General features: G+C 32.0%; 1 protein-coding gene across 5 annotated transcripts in view; it reads left to right on the top strand.

The window, feature by feature from the left end:
• The window catches only part of Glurb (metabotropic glutamate receptor B), a 123499-nt gene that overhangs the window by 37424 nt on the left and 65436 nt on the right, over positions 1-20639 (top strand). For all 5 annotated transcript variants that reach the window (XR_016140749.1, XM_089082858.1, XM_089082856.1 and 2 more), the window contains one exon: positions 11968-15107. Coding sequence is in view for 4 of the 5 variants with exons in the window: in XM_089082858.1 (XP_088938984.1) it covers positions 11984-15107 (3124 nt within the window). In the remaining variant the exon portion in view is untranslated. The remainder of the gene's footprint in view (positions 1-11967; positions 15108-20639) is intronic.

Genomic DNA, 20639 nt, shown 5'->3' with positions numbered 1-20639 from the left:
ATATCGATGTGTTTCGGGAGTAATATGGTGCATTTCGATAATCAACTATGAATTCGAGTAAGACATGTTGGACCGCGTTTAACTCTGTCATATTCTATGAATGTTGTGTCATGAATGTTAAAGGGAGATTTCAAGGATTTTTATATTTCCGCAGATTTTATACAGATACATAGTATAATACAATAAATCTTTTAAAAAGATTGTTGATTTAATCATAGACATTATTATAAAACTTTGCTGACGTAGACATTATTATAAAACTTTCGAAACATTTAAAAATAATTTTTCATTAACAAATAATTCCTCTGTTAAATAAACACTCAATTTTCTCCAATACCACAGCTTTTGTTTGGTCACTTAGATTTCCAGTGTGAATCGCAAATGCAATTAGAACGTGCTAAAAGATATAGTAGTTCGGAACCACGTTACTTTAGGATTAAGCCAGAACGTATTTCGGTACATTCTTATAGACAATACCAGTTGGTACCTGATCGTTTTGAAAAGAACCGGAACGGCGTTCGTGCCAATTTCCGCGCACAGATGCGTGTAATACGATTTCGTTCATGCTGTAAATAATCTTATCGGTGGCCGAGCAGGTGCAAGCAAGTGCCAGTCCGGACGTACATACGACCGAATCATCTCCCTTGTTTAATTCCTGGGAAATCCATTTACCACGTACGAGTTGCGGGATTATCGGACGTGACTGCAGAAAAATTACGGATTGTTTATCTCCGCATTCCGGTAGAGTTCTCTTAAGTGAGATGCAATAACGATTTTTTGTATCGACCGGATATTCCATAGATATTGCATCTATGATCTTATATAATCTTATATGACGGCGCAAATGATTTTTACGCCGATATAGTGCCCTGTTTTATAATTTCTCGTTCATCTATGACACATTTCCCTTGCGCACACACTTTATGTCATTTCGCTTCACATTCATCACTTGATGCCCCTCCTGTCTCCCACGATAAACAGCAGGTCATATCATTTACCTTCACTTCAAATCTTTATAGATTTTTGTATCGCTCTAAAATGTCACGTTAATTTTATTATACCATTTTTATGTCACTATTTTTATCGCATACAAAAAATGCTATGTCTTATTTGTAATAAAAAATTTGTTTTTGCGTGTTTAGAATAAGGTTTCATATTAGTAACAAAATATGCCGATATTAATCTTATTTAAAAGGAATGGTTCACGTTGCAGGGAGGAAATGCGGTAATGGGGCGTTACGGTTAATTACGACCGAATCCGTGGAGTACGCCGACGGAATCTTAAACAAGTTAATTTAGCTGGCTTCCAATCTCACCATACTGATTCTATAATCAAATCTGTTCCTCATTAAGAGTCACATCACATCGTGATCTTGCTGCAATAGACAACTTATTATAATAAAATGATTCTAGTCTCATACTTATTATTAGACAAAGATTATTACATAACATGTATTTAATTACATATATTAACATATATATGAAGAGGAAAGCAATTTCAATACAGAATTAGAACACTATACATGTATACATGTATACACATATATATATATATATATATATATATATATATATATATATATATACGCACAGATGTAATCACAGGTCATTAAGTACTTGTCGATATACAAATTAATCCTACAACTTTATAACAAAATTTAACAAGATATATTAATTTAATAAAATACTATTTTTATAACAAAATCGTACTCGCATTTTGCAACGTACCGTTGTGTTTAACAGTCATCGAATATATGTATATGATTTAAGACTTGATATTTGAAAAAAGTAAGTAAATAATATAATTAAACGTTATGTTTTCCCACATTAATTTAAAATTAACAGAATGTAAAATTACTTTCTAAAGTTTAAAATCATATCTTGAGAATATTAGATTCTAGTAATTAGATAATAACATAAAAATGGCTAAAAATTAAAGTCACAAGTTGAAGTAATAAAAAGCAACGCAAATAATACGTCTGACAGAGAGCTTTGATATGCAAGCGACATTAATGGCCAAAGTTTAACCTTTTAGTTGCACAAGTATCCCACCTCGGTAACTATTATATGCTCTTAGATTGACGCCGGTCATCAGCGAGAGACATTAAACTACATATAAAGTGGATGACACGACGCTTCTGAATAGAAATTCTAACCAAAGCACAAAGGGCATTTGCACTTCAAAAGAAATTTCACTATAATGCTCGACCATACATCAAGATTACGACCGATAACGAAAGTACCTACCACTCCGGAACGAGAGTCGTTGGTTATTGAGTTACTTTTAACTTTAGTGCTCGTTTCATAGGAATATACTTACAATTTGTGTTGATTTCACGATGTAGTTAACATAATACAACATAGACTACGATTACCCAAAATTTAATCAAAAGACACATTTTATCGTATCTTGCAATCATTTTGTTACATATTTATTCTTGTTATTTGAGTACTTTTATTTATTAATTTTATTCAAAAAAACTAATAAATGCTCTTATTTCCATTTTATTCATATTTATTAAATAATACGTTTTAACAAATTGCAATTCTTGAAAAAAAAAAATTATGTGTTGAATGCAATAGAAATGAAAAAACTTGTTTAGCAATAGAAAATCTATAGACTAATGTTCTGTTTTATAAAATTGGTTAATGTCAATATCTTTCCGTATTTTGCAAATACAGAGATAAAGCAATCGGTTCTGTATTTCCGCAGAATATGAAAGAATAATCAATACGGTATGTGCAATTAATATGATATAGGAAAAAAAATATAATTCACGAGAAACGGAGTTATCTGCAACAAAAAAGCAATTTGATGAAATGGCATTTTCGGAGAAATGAACAGCAGCACGACGCAGATTAAATCCGCCACGCTGGTACAAGCACTGTAATGAAAATTTCTGTAACCAACGTCTGGCTATATAATTAAGTGCCAGGTCACGTGTGACAACCAATCTTATCCGTTGGAAAATCATTATTCATTAAAAATCACGTACAATTAAGTAAGTGCCTAATACGTAAAGCTTATCAGTTTTTTTTTTAAGAATCAGTAATCTTAAATAGCATGTTTTACGCATAGAATATACATTTCTCAATATTGAAAATTTAATATTTTACGAAAGTACATTATTAAAGGCCGTACCGTTTACGACTGCAGCCTCTGGCAAGAATACGAAGTTATTAAATTTGAGCAAAGTGGAAACACGCCATGCATAATATTTAAATATGCATAGGCAATATGTACGTGTACATGTTTTTCCGTATTTGCTTTTTTCTTGTGATAAACTATAACAATCTTGAGACAAAAGGCGTATAGCATTAACATTAAATACTTAGTATCTCGTTTTCATAAATTTAATTAATTTATTTCTTTAAATTTTATAAACAAAACATTAATCTCTACAAATTTTCTACGGCTACATAAGTTTTTCCAACTCTATTGCATTCAATCATATAATTCCTTTTTTCAAGAATTGCAACTTATTAAAATGTATTATTTAATATTATTTAATAAATATGCAAATAATTAAATAAAATGTAAATAATTAAATAAAATGCAAATAATTAAATAAAATGCAAATAATTAAGTTGAGCTCATTATTAATTAACTCATTATTAATTCCTCTGAATAAAACAACAAATACAAATCAACAAGAGGTATTCAAGTAGCGATAAATATGTAACAAAAATAAAATAAATATGTAAGTTTCAAATTGCAGATTTTTCATAACAACTTTATTGTTGTATATTCTATGCGCTACATCCTGTAATATATTGTCAACTTTTCAGCAATTAACCAACTATTGATTACAAATATTTCAAACTATTTTATGGTCCTTTAGTACGCTATGGCACAATAAGGCATGCGACCGCATAGTAATATAACAATATGCCATAACTCCCACTCATAACTATGATCATAATTCGTGTGTTATCTTCGTTGTTCGATTGCTATGCCAAGAATCGACTTTCATCGATACCCAAGAACCATCATATAGTATATCTGCGCACGAATTGCCGCCAGTATTCGAGGCACGATTCTACAAAGCCGTATCCCGTGTTGCTGGAGGCGCCTTAATAAAAACCATATCGGGAAAAATCCAAAGAGCCCCCTCGCGCACTCAAATGGACGCACAAACGTACGTGCACATGAATATATTTCGAAAATGCGGAAGATTTAGATAAAGCATCTCGTTATCGGTTGGACCGATACAAATATAAGTCATAATATAAGTAATAACAAATAGTACAAATATAAGTACAAATATAAGTAATAAATATGTTTCATAATTGATCGAGATATTACTTTCGATATCAATCGATCTTTCCATTTCCTCGAAAGAAAAGAGGTGCTTACCCGCTTCTTGCCTTCACGCAAAATCAACATCAACATCTTTATCACGTTTTTCCAGTGAAAGCAATTTAGCGCTTCTCCTCTAGTCACACAATTCAGGAAGACGTATCGCTTGCAGTAAAGCAACAGAGAGCATCTGACTACCGAGTAAAATTTCTCTTCTTGCGTTTGTATTAATCGTTCACTATGGACTTCTATATGTCTCTCGAAGCGCGATATTTACTTCCTCGGGGGAAAAACGACTATTTCGTAACATAACACAATTTATCAACTCTCACGGATTCATGGATATAAAAAATTTAACGACGGCACATAGAAGCACTTACCGCCATGTGCTCTACGACAGCGACCGGATGCACGTAATCTCAAGTCACGTAAATTGCCGCAAAGGGTACTCTACTTTATGTACTTTCATAATTGTATAATTCGGACGGACAATTAAAAATATGCAGAGTAATAGTTTTATGTTGAGTGATTTTAGTAATAGTTTTATGTTGAGTGACTTTCTAAAATCATATATATTATAAAATGATACCAAAAAATAATGCTACGACCTTGATAAAAAACATGCTTATCATAATGAAATTTAATTAATGTTAATTTCACTTTATCTTTCTTTTAATAATACATTTAATTATTCAAATTGTAAATAAATTACAATTTCATGTAACATGTAAATTCGCAAAGAATATAATGCGACTAATTTCTCAACAAACTTTTGATTTATCGACAACTCACGGACAATATGCGAGTTCCGTAACAAAGTCGACATCAACAAACTTTAGAGGTAATTACAACATTTTCAAAGTACAATGATTGTTCGCTGGAAATAGTAGAGGGATATCGTCTAAAATCCAATAACGGTCCCCTATAATACGCACAATCGTTGATGGATTACCGTCGATCTTAAATGATGGAAATTGCTACTCAAGCGGTAGAAACATGAGAATTGCTTATTACAACGAAAGTTAAAATTAGCTCTGTAGCTTTATAAATAGAATTTGATCAATGGTCATTGATCACCTTCTATATATCATGATTAAAAGTATCATGATTAAACTAGAAACTCATCAGAAATATGAAATTCAATGTTTTCTTGATAATTTCGTATAGTAACTTATAATTAGCAAAAGTCTTTTTATTTTTTATTACGATATTATTTTAAGAAGATTCAAAATTTTAAAAATAAATGAAAAATATTATTTATTTAAAATCGGACGAAACATATAACTAAAGAAGAAATATATGGTAGATTGAAATAAATTTATATCCTTCCATTCACGATAACTAATAGTACTTGTGGTTGATCTTGAACAAATATTACCCGAAATTCAATTCAATTTATTGGCGAGAATAAAGTCAACATAGTGAGATTTTATTTTGTTTAATTTTCCTGTAAAATTAATATATTTATCAGAAAAATATTTATAATTAGTTTCGACTTATAATAATCAAATTTAAAAAATTTATTCTCGATTCGTTAAAAAAGTTTATTCAAATTATTATTAATAAAATATAAAGATTATTATCTATTATTCATTATTATTAATCACAATAATCATCTCTTTTATTAAATTTTGGCAACAATAAATCTGCGACTCTTTATAAATTTATGTTTTCTTATGCCAAAATTCTTGAAAGTTATAAAGAAAAACTTGGTAAGCGCGACCGCACGCCGTATCCAGGAGAACGAAGCTTGTTAAAATTCACAGACTTCCTCGTTCCAACACCTACTTCTCTCTAGTTATTTTCTTTCCTAACTTTCTGGTTTCGTCAAAACACGAGATAGAAATATCTAATCGTATAAATTTTAAATATGTAAATCTGAAACAAGAAGAGTGGCACAACGTGTATAAGTTTCAACGTATTAATAATATTTAATAATTGCAATTTGCTAACAAATTTATTTCTATATTGATATAAAATTGATAACGTTCTTTCTCTTAATTTTTGTTTGATGCCATTTCCTTTACATTTCCTATTCTATTTTGAATCTGACCTAGCGAATGCTTGCTATCACATCCTGTGATCTCGACTTTGTATTAATTATTTAGAGAAATTTATGAGACAATTTCCGCACCTATTTCCTTGCTTTAACGTTCAGCTTTAGGAACTCGAAAGATTACATGATCTAAAGTTTGTTTACAATTAACATATAATTGCTAATCACAGCAATTGCATAAAAAACAAGTATCACAAATATAAATATACAAATTGTTTGAAATATTATTATAATAGTTATAATCAATCTTATAATTTTTTTATAAATGACAAAAATAAAAACTGATTATATACACGTCGTATTTAAATAAATTTATATTTTTTGATTGCATCTTCTCTAATTAATATATCAAAATTGGACATATCAATTTTTCATTAAATCAATTTTTCTTTACTTTTATATAGGCTGCGTTCCGATATTTACTTCCAGTACTGAAAATATATAGTTCGCGTCACATAGATAGATTATAGATTTTCAATACTGGCAATGAATATCGGAATGCCTTAGCTGTATTATTCAAAAGAATAAAACGTATTTTTCTTTTAGAAAAATGAAAATTCATAAACTTTTGCAAATATTTCTTTTTGATAATATATGACTAAAACCAAATATCAATATATTGATTTCAAAATGAGCATCCTTTATTGCATATGAAAAAAAAACACTAATTAATTTTACATTAATAAACTAATTATAATAGTTAATTAGTTATTTAGCTTATATTAGTGCAGCATAATACACTATATGAAAATGAAACATTAAAATTTCACGATGCTTTTATCACATTGTTGCTATATTCGAGGTTTAGCTATAATGAAAATGTAGGACAATGGTGGATTATCAGAAAGAACAATAGGGATAAAAAGTAACAGTGCAATAGATATCGATCTATTGTAATTCTTAAAAAAATACTTAACATTTTGTGTGCCTTTTTTCCTACTTTACTCAATAATCATTCAAATAAAAAATACAATAAACATATTTTACAGATAGTATTTAATTAATTAAAACAAATAGTTATTGCAATGATGCGATATTAATAATTTTTTCACTAAACAATAAACAACAAAAAATAAAACAATGTTATGTATGTATCGTATTTAGTTAGAATGTGCTTGTATCATATTTAATTAGTATGTTAATTATAATGCTAACAAACTTTTTATTACAAATTTGATTCTATTAATAATTTAGTTGTACTTGATTAAAACATAAATAAAAGATAAACGTAAATAAAAGAAAAACGAGAAACGTAGAAAATTTTATAGTGTTATTAACAAACGCGGACGACGAAACTTACAAAAGGTATTACTGTCATTATTACTTTGCCTTCTCCAAAGTTACGCGGCATTCATCTTCAGAGAGAACGAAGCCGTTTTTAATCAACTACGAAAGAAAAACAAACAAAAGTATAACAACAGGTAGATGACACTATATAGATCAGAAAACGACACACCAGTGATTAAAAACAGTACCGTTGTTTCACTATTTCGCAAGTTTAACGATGAAGCTCGATAATCCTGGGAGAAATAGTAGAGTAAATATTTTCTACCAATATTGAAAAAATAATATAATGGGAAAGGAAACATTGATAACAATAATTGTGCTCCGTAAAAATTATTCAAAAATTAAATTCAATATTTTCTTAAACAATAGCGTGTCTTCTGATAGTGTCTTGTAACTATTTTCGGCGTAACTTTTTATATCTTCTTCGTCATTTGGATCGTTGAGCGTCATTAACGTTCCTTTAATTCCGCATGTCTTTACGCCCCACTTCGTTTATAATAGCTCTACGCTGCTATGCGAACTCGAACGTGCAAAGATTCGCAAATCCAGTTGTCCCAGAGGATGCATTTCTTCCTTTTCCCTTTTTTGCGTCGTTGCAGGCGCAACAAGAGCGTATGGTAACGAATCAAACGTAAATTCACGGCAAAATTATGGAAACGAATAGCGGCGCATATTTCTATACAAATTGGTCCCCACGTTCCTCAACTGGATTTTTCCTGCGATATAATACGCTAGACAGGTATAAAGCGACATTCGTCGATAAGTATTTTAGTAGCAAAATAGTTAAGCTATCACGTTTGATATACAATAGCTCATACGGTGGTTTTCGGCAAAATTATAGAAGCCGATTACCGAATTTCCGTTGGAAATTGCAAGTGACATCGGAACCATAATGAAAGAACCATAATGAAAGAGCTAACGAGAGGACGATAGAGATTCGTTTACTCGAGTTGCAAGCTCACCTGGTTATAATTAAAGCGGCGTAGAGACCGCAGACATCAGCAATTTGGTCGTTTTGGAGACGCGCTCTATCTTTATTATCGTGAATCTCTAGTTTGACGGGAAAACTTGGATAATTTTGAAATTGATGTAGATCAGCTGGATTGAAATAAGACATAAGGCAGACAGGTATATCGACCATCTGCCTCAGCGGACATATAAAAGCGGATTACGAGACGCAACGCATTCCCTAACAGACAGATATTTCCCTAACGCATTCCCTAAGACAGACAGATAAAAATACGTGCCTTTCGTCTTCAAAGTTTATCGAAGTTCTTTCATCCTAACGATAAATATCGGATAACAATAAATCAAAATGATGATGCAAAAGAAAGACATAAACATATATGTGTAATAAATAGTAATTCACAATGTAAGTGTTAAATTAACAAGCATTTTTTAACAAACTTTATAACTGAATATTAAATAATTTTTTTATCTTAACTACTTAATATTTGCAGAAATAAAAACATAATTTTATAAATGAATTCTCTTTTAAATAAACTTTTTATTCTTTTTAGAATAATATTTTAAATTTTAAAACATTAAAAAGAAAGAGAGAGAATTTTGCACTTCCATTAGTCTATAAAACTTGCATATAAAGTTTTATATATTTAAAAATAAAAAACCTATTAATTTCTGATACACAACAGATAGACAACACTGGTATTTAGTATCAATTAAGAATTATTCGTTTTCCATTTTTTACTTTGTACTACTCGATTCGATCCTATTCGGCGTCGCAAAACCGTATATTTCCCTTTCATCAATCTAAAACTCTCTCATAGTGCCTCTCATGAAAGTATCCGAAACCAGGCCTGATATTATCGTACTAGCGGCTACAATTATCAGCCAGAACATGCCGTTAACGAGGAAAGCCTTTCAAAGGCAACACAGAGTTTCGATTAAACTTTGTAGGTGCTCCCACAAAAGAAAGACACGTTATTTTTCTCGGTACGCTAAGAAACTTATTTACTATTTTGTTTGAATAAAAGAATCGCTTGAAAAGTTTTCCTTTAACTCTTCATCCAACAAATTTCTGAATATCTCTACTGTTTTCTTTCTTTTTTTTTATCATAATTAACAATATTGTATCGCCGCTAATAATAAATAATTTATGATATAAATATTTATATATAAAAAAATTATTATAATTTATTTATGTTTATTATATTTATTTATGATAAAATATCCATCTTAAAATATTATTTATATATTAAATATTTTATATATTAAATACTTGTATAGAGTAATTAATTATTTATTTTTTATATTGCAAACTTTTTAATTTTATTGTAAAAAATTTGAAATAAATATTACACAGTTTTCTAATACATTGCTTTATTTCTTATTGTGTCATTTGGTGCACGAACAAATGGGATTGCTCTTTCAGCGACGCGGGAATGTGCAATATAAAGACGATCGTAGTTACACTTTATGTGACACGTTTAACTGCAAGCTCTTGCAAAAGCGTATCATTTCATATCATATACTTGTAGTATTTTATCAAGTTAGAGAAGTAATATTAAACTATTTTAAAAACTTCTATTTTTAATTCTTACACAAAAAAAGTTAAATAAAAAGTTTCAAATTTTCGATTATATATTATATAAAATATGTAACCGAAAAATACAATGTATAAAATGCATCCTGTCTTGCACTCTATTAATACTCTATTAACACAACAATGGATTTAAATCAATTTCCATTTGTAAATATTTGTATTAAATGGCTAAGCTTAAGTTTAGAACCTAAACCAGAGATAGTTGCGCATCTTCTTATACATACAACATGTACAATCTGATTTCTGTTTAAGTCGAGAATCATGACGAACATTGTTTATCTGACATAAATTTTACATATAACGTTCTTTACTTTACTCCTTAAGCTAAAATTCGAAATGTTCTCATCGGCAAACATACGTATTTAATTTATAACATAATATCATGAAAGGAAAACGAAATGTAGAATATAGCATTCTGCATTCGAACGTTTAATTCTGTGAATATCTTGCACACGTTAATAATATCATATCGTGTAACGGTGTAAGTAATTTTGAATCTTAATCGGATTCCTTAATTGCAAAGGGGCTCGTAGCTCAAAAGTAAGGAAGAGCCAAGGAGATTTTCATCTTGATTAAAATGAGACTCAAAGTGATTTAGCGAGATAATTGCAACTGACTCGTTAGCATCGGTCGATGCGGGGTCCCATGCGCATAGCCCTTTTAGCTGAACGGCACAGCGGAATGCATCGAAATTAGAGAACCACATCGTCCGCAGGCAATAGTAGCGCATAGTTGTGGATCTGTCCGAACACCGAATTCAAATCAAATTACAAATACCGTAACGATACGACAAACGACAAAGATTGCCTGTTTTACCAAGTTGAACATGTGCGCAACATACCCGCGTTGACTATTCAATTACTAAACCTAATGCTGAACTAATGCAAATTTACGCTGTTCTTGTTTCATTTAGCTTTGCCAAAAAATCTTTTGTATGTTCTATTTTACTTAACATGGTCTGTTATCTTATTTATATCCCTCCTAATTACACTCTTCCTCAAGGAAAAGGAAATTAGGATTTTATTTTATTTTCTTCTCAAATTTTGGACAAAATAAAACATTCGATGGATATTTTTGAAAAAGAATACAAAGGGAATAAAATTAGCAACACTTATTCAACACTTATTTTTTATTAAAACTATTTCGGTCGAAATGTGACCATCTAAAAATGCGTAATTTAAAATAACTTAATTCTTTTAGAAACTTTTTAATTTTTTTATTTTTTCATAAAATCAATAATCGAAGTAAAAAAATAAAATATATTTTTACACGCATGGTGTTAATTTCATCTTTTATAATGCTAGGAGAGAGGAAAATTCTTCTCCCAATAGAAGGAAAAATAAATTAAATTAAAAATATATTAAAAATATATTAAAATTAAAAATAAATTAAAAATATATTAAATAAATACTCCTTTTATTAAGAATGTAAATTTCATTCTTTTAACTTATCCAAAGTTTGCAAAAAAGAAATAAAAACCTAATTTTCATCTTTCCTATTGGAAAAGTAAGATTCTTAGAGAGAAATATAAAAGTATATATTTATATAAAAGACTTTGCTTAATTTTCGGCAAAAAAATCATCTTCTGAAATTTTTTGCATTTATTTAGAATTATACTGTATGTATATTATTAAATATAAACTATATAACTTAAAAAAATAAATATATAATTGAATATTGACCATATAAATTTTTTCAAATAAATCAATTCAAAAATATAAATGAACAATAGTAATTAACAAAATATCTTGCTTTTTCCAGAAATTGGCAATGATTAATGCGACGAAGAGGTGATGTGATGTGGCGAAACTTTGGTTGGATGGCCATTCTGGCCACATGGACGATATTCCTGGTTTCGAATAGTGGCTTAGCTGGTGAATGGATTCCGAGTAATTTACAAAGCAACAATGAACACACTTCTCATAAAGTTTCTCAAGAAGCAAGATATTCCGTTTTCAACAAAAAAGTTATCGATGATTCTAGGTTACAATATGCAAAAATGAATTTTAAATCAAATGGTCGTTCATCAGTGTACATAAAACCAGTTTCTTTAGAATTCAAAAATACGGAAAATCGCGATTCACAATTCAGTGGCTATGAAAAGCACATCGCGTTGTCAAGTGCAATGGCTACGACAAAGTATTTGAAAGACAGTGACGACAAAAGTGCGCGACTGATTACAAAAAGAGCAATGGAAAACATGTGGTTGTCAAAAGTTATTGTTATGGAAAAGTTAAAAAATTCAAGAAATTATCTCAAATTCGTGCCTGGCTTACGTCCATTACCATCGATGTCCCAGGAATTGAAAAGTACCTCGAGAGATAGACGATGTAAAGAAAAAACGTTCTACGTACTCTTCAACGATCGTAAAAAGGCAGCTATGATAAGACGCGATACTCAAGCGTTTGACAAGAAAGACGGACGGTGGAAAAAGCACGGGAGGGATCGAATCTTTAACGGAGAAAACGGAATGACCACATTCTTCCCTGACAAACTTACAAAGAGTTCACGCAGCGAGAAAGACAGTTCTATACAAAAGTTAAAAAATTCCGATATCTCACAATTCGAAACTGAAGATATCGAGTCTAAGCACGCCAATAAAACGTACAAACGTAATAAGAATGAAGGAGATTCCCATCAAAGTTTCAAGTTAACAAAAAGCAAGTCAAATAAATTGATTTACGTCGAAACTAATAACAAATCTCAAAGCCTGCGGCAAACTTTTTCAAACTACTCGAACTCAAAAGAAAATCAGAGTCGTGGAAATGTTACAAGTATTGTAGATAACACAATCACGAAGGATTCGCCATACGAGCGTTCCGTGGCTGTTGCCTGGACTACGTTAATCGTTAATTCCAAAATCTCGAAAGCAAATGAAATTGATGATAAAGAAAATGCCGTAAGTCCCTATCACCCTTCGAGGGACGAGTATTCGAGATCGTATAAAGTGGATGGGTTTCTATCAGCTGAACTATATAAACGCGACGAATATTCAAAGATAGGATTTAAAATAGATGCAGATATATACGCGAATAAAAAGGGGAACAGCAATATCATCGACTCGTTCATTTTTCACGCATCAAATTCGCTGGATAATCATCTGACTAAAAAAAGAGCCGGTTTTACGAGACGCTCTTTTCCATATAAAAAAAATAACATAAAAGTTGCAAGCGATACATTCAATTTGCAACGTCAATATCATTCTTCGATAAGCAATAGCGACACGAAAATAAATAAAAAAATAAACGCGACGAATTTTGAGCTGAAGATAAAAAAAATGAAAGAAAAGGAGCTCGCTGCTGCTGCAAATTACACTACGCACAACACGCTCGAAGTTGACCGTGGTTTGTTATCAACTAATTTATCTGCCAGGAGTTTCGACGAATCGAAGTTAGATTATCAGACATCAGAGCGTATTTCAGTCACGCAGAAAAGGAATCCGATGCACGTACGACACGTCGAAACAGACGCGGACTGCGAACGTCCGCAGACAACTGACTTCGAGGCCGAAGTTCGTGGCGCGTTTCGAATCGGCCTCTGGAATGTCTCCGGCCCATCTGCGATCGCAAAATTCGACAATCTTCTCCGCCAGAAAGCCCACGGTCGCCCGAAATACTTGCGGAAATTTGATGCGATCGATAGTACACGGCCTCCACGCATCGCTGAGACAACTGATAGAAGATCTGAACTCGATGGAAAACCTCCCAGAACCTCGATCGAGGGCGTATCTATCTCTTTCGCTGCAGCGAATGTCAGCGATAATTCGACCGGGATGCGGAAGATTAATGGGCGTGTGCAGTCATCGAGCGAACTTACGGATGAGCCCGGATTAGAAAACGTCAGAGTTACGACGAAACGAAGTGGAAATCATCGTGACATGCATGAAGGATCTGGATTTTATTCACGAAGCAGAGATGTCCATAACTCAAAGTATCGAAGATACAAACGCCACGAAGATCGGAATACTCCGGGGATTCCGACATCGACCGAGTTAATCGATAGTAAGACGTGGAAGACACTCGACACGACGGGGGCAACAACATCAAACTCGCTGATGGAATTTACCGCGCATCCATCTATCTCGACAACTCAAACAAATAATGTAGATCATCAAATATCAACTAGCGCGGAGGAAACTGTTACATCCGTAGAAACACTGCCGTCTTCGGGATACGGGCAATACCAGAAAGAGTGGCGATCAATCCCGATAATGAGCGATCACGACAAGAGATACACGGAAACTCTCGCAAAAACAGATCCCGACTCATTAGAGATACCGTTGATAAATATTCCGATAACATCGAATGCCAGTTTGGTGGAAACACCGGCGCTTCTAATCAAGTTGCTTGACCGATCGAGACAGAAGATAACGAAAATAGACAATTCCATTATTCCGAGAGAGATTCTTTCGACTACGAAGGAAAATGTGCGAGTATCCGGCGCCGTGAATAGAAACGTTTTCGACGCGTCTTCGACCGAAGTCATTAAATCGCAAGTGGAACATGGAGCGTATGGTAATGAATCCGTTTGGACCATTGACCCATTTCCTCAAAGGACCAGTGATCTCTCTCAAGATGTCTTCGAGAACATCACCAGAGAGAATGTCATTGATTCCTCAACCGGTGACGTACTCTCAGATCAGTGGCCTGTGAAGCATAGCGCGGTAGTGGAGGGTGATCTCGTTCTCGGTGGACTGATGATGGTGCACGAAAGGGAGGATACAATTACATGTGGTCGTGTAATGCCTCAGGGTGGAGTTCAAGCACTAGAGGCGATGCTGTATACGCTAGACACTCTCAATGATCGGGAGATCGTGCCAGGCGTCAAGATTGGAGCACACATACTCGATGACTGCGACAAGGACACGTACGGTCTCGAGATGGCGGTGGATTTCATTAAAGGTATGTACGCCATAATGAAATATAATGATCATGTATTTCTATACACATGTATATTTTTGTATACATTTCACCATATATTTCATACAACGAATCTTTATCTCAAACGGTATGACGGCATTGCGGAATTCTAAATTAAAAAAACTTAAATCCCAGAGACAGACAGACAGAGAGAGAGAGAGAGAGAGAGAGAGAGAGAGAGAGAGAGAGAGAGAGAGATATCTGATTCTGTTCTATAACAAATGATTTGGGATATATGATAAATCTGACATACGATTTATGAATTGGATAAACACTCTTCTCTTCTTTCTATAATATTATTCATCATTTTCTCTGTTTACATCTTAATATTACTTTCTTTCATTCTTATCAGTTTCATTTTTATGACTTTATTCTTTCATATTTCAGACTAAAATTAGACATAAGCTTGAAATTTAACTTTTCTTTTTTCGAACAAAACTAAATATAAATAACGCATATTTCTCCTAAGAAAATTTCCGATATGCTATTACCATTGAAAGCACCATGGGGGTAGGCCTGTAATATCTCCGGAAAAATTTCCAATAAAAGCAGGAAAATTACACTAGCGAAACCACCGTCACATAATTTCTAGTGGAACGAACTTGTATTGACTTATTCCCTTATCACCTTGGCGCAGCGCAATGATTGGATTTACTCGAAGCGAAAAGCATATAGTATATAAGCATATAAAGAGTCAAGAATATGATATTGTTGCTCTTTTTACATTTACGTAATATAGGAAAATTACTTACTTTCCAATTGTTAATATGCACGAATAATTGATCATTATATATGTTGATAATTATTTTGTTCACACTTTATTTTACTTATTTTTTTTTATATCAAAAGAAATATATTGTTATTAAAAAAATTATAATTTTGAAAATTTGCAACAAAAAATATACTTTCATTAGTTCGATATTTTTCTCTTTCATCAAAAATTTTCATAGACAGATGTATTACTAGTTATGATTGCTATTTTACATTTAAACATAAATTTTACATATTAGTGGATAAATAAGACAGTATTAAACATCAGTAGGCTAATGTTTTACAACTTTGAAGAGAAATATTCAACTACTGATAAGTTTCCGACCAACTGTCGGTAAATTTCCAAATCGGAGAATATCCATCGAGCTTTTCGCGAGATACCAACTATTCCGCAGAAATTCGCCAGAAACGCCAGCATACGATAAATTACAAGATGTATCGTACGCTGACTTCTATGCGCGTTTTATTGTTGTCAATATAATAAACTACAAAAATAGTTTAATATTAAATATTAATTTTTTGGTGTAATTTATAATATATTTTAAATTTTCTCTCTGCACGCTTTTCAACGATCAACACTATAGGACTTTATAAAATATCATGTCTAAAAAAACTATTTATATGCGAATATATATACTTATTCTTGCATACTTCTTCTAGTGTTAATTAAAACAATTTATTTGACGACAATAACACGAATATGAAAAAAGTACAATTTTATGAAGATTTATGATTCTAGTTTACTTTTCAATGTATGAAATTTTCGCGAAGATATTGCTTTACAAGTTAACAAGCTCGAGGCAATATGTAGAATCATTTGTAATTCAAAAGAAACAAGTAGTCGCTGTATACAGCATAATACTTCCGTGCTAGATAACAAAAGTCACGCTGTAAAGAAAATGACACGCCGCACGAAAAATTAAAGTCGTTGGATTATTCAATGGCTAACACATCTCAGCAACGTGAGCTATTTCTACTATGCGGAATACAAATTTTCTATCTGGCCCTCATATTTAATCTTGACCTAGGTTAATAGCTGTCGGTAAACGTGTGGTACTGCACCGTGAGCTTGCGTTCTACCAGCTGGCACCGACTCGTTGATATTCACGATGATCGTAATCGGTTTTATTGATACTTCCCCCCGAAGAGAGATTTAAGCGGCTTATAGGCGTGGAAATCCCCGGAAGCTCGTCAAAAATCATCAGTAAATGAAAACGAGTATATTCAATTTTATTAAAAAAACCTTCGATTCTTCATTTTTCTCAATATAGCATATTTATCAATATATCGCTTAGATATGTTTTTTCTTATTTAATGGAAATTTTTTACTTGCCATTAACGTCTAAAAATAAATGATATCCATCTCTATATTGCGCGTCGCAGATGTAACGTGGCTTGCAGAATAATTTAACAGAAATCTATAAAGATACAACTGCATACGTTTGCACTAAAAAAAAAATAAACATTCAAAGCAACAGGAAAAGATAAAAAAATATCTAATATAAATATTTTACAGTTTGGGATATAATCCAGTTCGGGATAAAACTTAGTATAAATCCTGTAATAATAAATCTGTATGTATAATTGTATGTAAATCACGTATTATATTGATGCATAATTAATAGATGTAATTGTATCGAAAAGTATTCCTCGCGCTAAATTTAACACCGCACATTTATACATATATGCACTATTTCATAATATATTCGTATGATATACCACGTGGAGAGTGGCTAGATTACAAATAGCTAAACCGGAATTGATTCAGCATGTTCGCGGTATGCACGGATAATCTTCAAATCGATTGGTCTTTATAAGCCGTTAATTAATATTGCATGCTGAATTTCCCGTTGAGAGAGTCGCGGACACTGCAGTCTGTAATTATTATTACCTCCGATACACAGTTCGTTCTCCGCACATGTAGAATGTTTCGTAAAATTACGACAATGCAATTGTCACGCGAGATATTAGCATCACTTCGAACAATATTTGAAGCTGTAAGAACCGTTCATTAGTATATATAAAAAGAATCGCTTCAAAATGATGAATATATTTCAAGAATTATTTAAAAATTTACATACAGTAATCATTCTAATGTTTGTTGCAAGAAAATTGTAAAATTGTTGATTATACAGTTTTGCAAAAATACGATTTTAAGCATATAATTATGAGGACATAACATATTAAAGTTCATTAATATAAGACAAAATTAATCGTTAATACAAGGAGTAATCTCGTAGCCTTTATTTTGGGTCGCTTCCTATTATTTTGCATCAGGTGCATGCAATGCTAATACATTTTGTGGACCTTGCTGTCATGATATTTGGCTCAACTACGGGTCTTTAGAATTATTGCGTTATAATGATAACATTTAACGTTAATGAGCAGTGATACGTTAGTCACGATGCGATGGTCCTATACACCGTAGGCTCGTATTTCAATAGATTATATATTATATGAAGCTTAATTATTTTCAAATATGCAAAGATTGAAAGACATTAAGCACACACTGCATATACATGTTTGAATTAGTATAATTAAAAACAATCTCTTTCTCTCAATTTCATAACTGAATATATTACCATTATTGAAGCCAAATTCCCGCCAAATTTTATGTACATTTGTAAATACCATAATTCATATCTGATAACTGAGCGGCGAACGACATCGTACCGTTGTCATTAAAACATGAACGTTTTTGCGTCCGGACTCAGCACGCGAACTCTCGAGATAATGTTGCTCCTAGTGGCGAGCACAGCAATTTGTCACGACTTGCTTCCCGACGAACGATTTAAAAACAACATTTTTCAACGTGCAACTTAGCGGAGGCACCACAGCGAGAGATAATGGCAAAATCGAATATCGTTGTACCTCACGGAAGTGAGCGGTAATAACGATTTTATGAAAGTTTAATGAGATCAGAATTTCCATCAGCGAATGGCATTTGCGTTTGAAGCAAAAAGTCATTTACAAGAATGGAGAAGAATCTGTGAGATTGTAACTGTCGTGTTAAAATATTAACTACCGTTATGAAAACGTTAATGACATTGGCGAATAATACATCGTGAATAATAATGCTTCGCAATAATTCAGAAATGCTCAATGTGTCTAAATATGTGTTAAATATGTATATTAAAAAAGGCTTCGTGAGAAGATGTCAGAAATAAAGAAACATAATTCGCCATAAGAATGTTGTCAAGCTTTGAGTAAACGTCAATTGAAGAATTTTTCAACATTTTTTCTAAATAAATTTTTAAATAAAGTGATAGATCGGAACGCGAGTGTTTGATGTAAATTTTAGACATCGTAAAACTTCTCTCTGGAAAGAGCCAATAAACGCGTTTCTCTCTTTCTCCTACAAGTCCCGAGTTGTTGATCAATGTTACGGGAACGCTACGCTGCGGTGGAATATTTAAACGTGTGCTCGCGTGGCCAATATATCGGAACATCAAACGTGCGCCTGCTTCCTTTGTGCGAGAGTACTAACGCTGTAACATACCTTTATATCGACTATTTTTCGAAACTTTCATCCGTTGCATCATCTCTTTCGACGAATGTCCGGAAAACTTTTAGCATTACCGGAAGTAGTTGTTTGTCAAGAAATTAGCGTTCAATACTCGCTCCAAACATTACATCTGTTGAAGTTTTACAGAAGCATTGTGAAAACGTTTTTTAATTTGTAAAAATATCTGTAATTTTTTAAGTTTTAAAACGAATGCTATTCTCACAGTAATATTTTGTAAAATGAATTTTGTCTTTAAATTCGTTTAAAGTTGTTATAAAGCGTAGAAATGTATGCATTTAACATTTTAAAAACACATTAAAAGATAAATAGTTCTTTCTATTTCTTATTTATTTTTTTTTTTTTAACAAAAAGCTTACCGACAAACTTTTCTCGTCATAAATTTGTTATAGTATATAGGATCACATTATAGCTGAAAGCCTCGCGAATAAAAACCGCGAGGATTCATTAACCAGCTAGCGTCTAACGAGGTTTAAACCGGAGCTTCCGTAAATTAGTACGTGATACATAATGCTTTTTTTTTATACTCGGATTATACTCGGTCACAGGTATTTACCAAAGTGCTTGTTATGAATATTTTTCTCATAATTTTTATCTCGTTACCAAGAGCAATGCAAAGAATCCCATATGGCTAGAGCAAAGGAATGAAAACGACATATACGTAAATGAATGTGCAGAATATGACTTTACGTGAAAAGGTTAACAAACCGCACAATGCGGTATACGTGGCTATGGTGTGCACTGCGATGAGAAAAGTATAATTGCACTAATTCAATTCACAAAATTCAACTAGTAATTTCTAAAAAAAAAAAAAAAAAAAAAAAAAAGAAAAACAGACGTGAAAACGACTTGAGTACTTAGGTAAAGATAAAATTAGTCTGAGAATCTTGATATTCGATAATATAAAACTTGTATTAAAAATTACTATAGATGATATTTGATTTTTCAATCATTTTCGCAATATGAAAAGTAGAAAAAAAAATAGATAAATATGAAAAGCTTATATATTTAATGCAGTGCTAAGTTGAGTTTAGTGCCGACATTGTTTCAGATGAATAATAACAGTAAAAGAATAATCTTTCACGTCACGTTTCATGTTCGTTATATTAACGTTCAAGGATCTAAATCATGACTCCCAACTCGGTGAAAGCTAATCCCAGGCAAAGCTTTAGATATTCTTAACAAATCACAGTCGATTGCACGGTTGCGACCCGGCACTT

The sequence above is a fragment of the Pogonomyrmex barbatus genome, unplaced genomic scaffold (genome assembly GCF_055798465.1).
Source record: "Pogonomyrmex barbatus isolate J1 unplaced genomic scaffold, ASM5579846v1 scaffold6, whole genome shotgun sequence".
NCBI lineage: Eukaryota > Metazoa > Arthropoda > Insecta > Hymenoptera > Formicidae > Pogonomyrmex > Pogonomyrmex barbatus.
The sequence above is the reverse complement of the archived record's forward strand: the minus strand, read 5'-3'. Positions and strand labels throughout refer to the sequence as shown.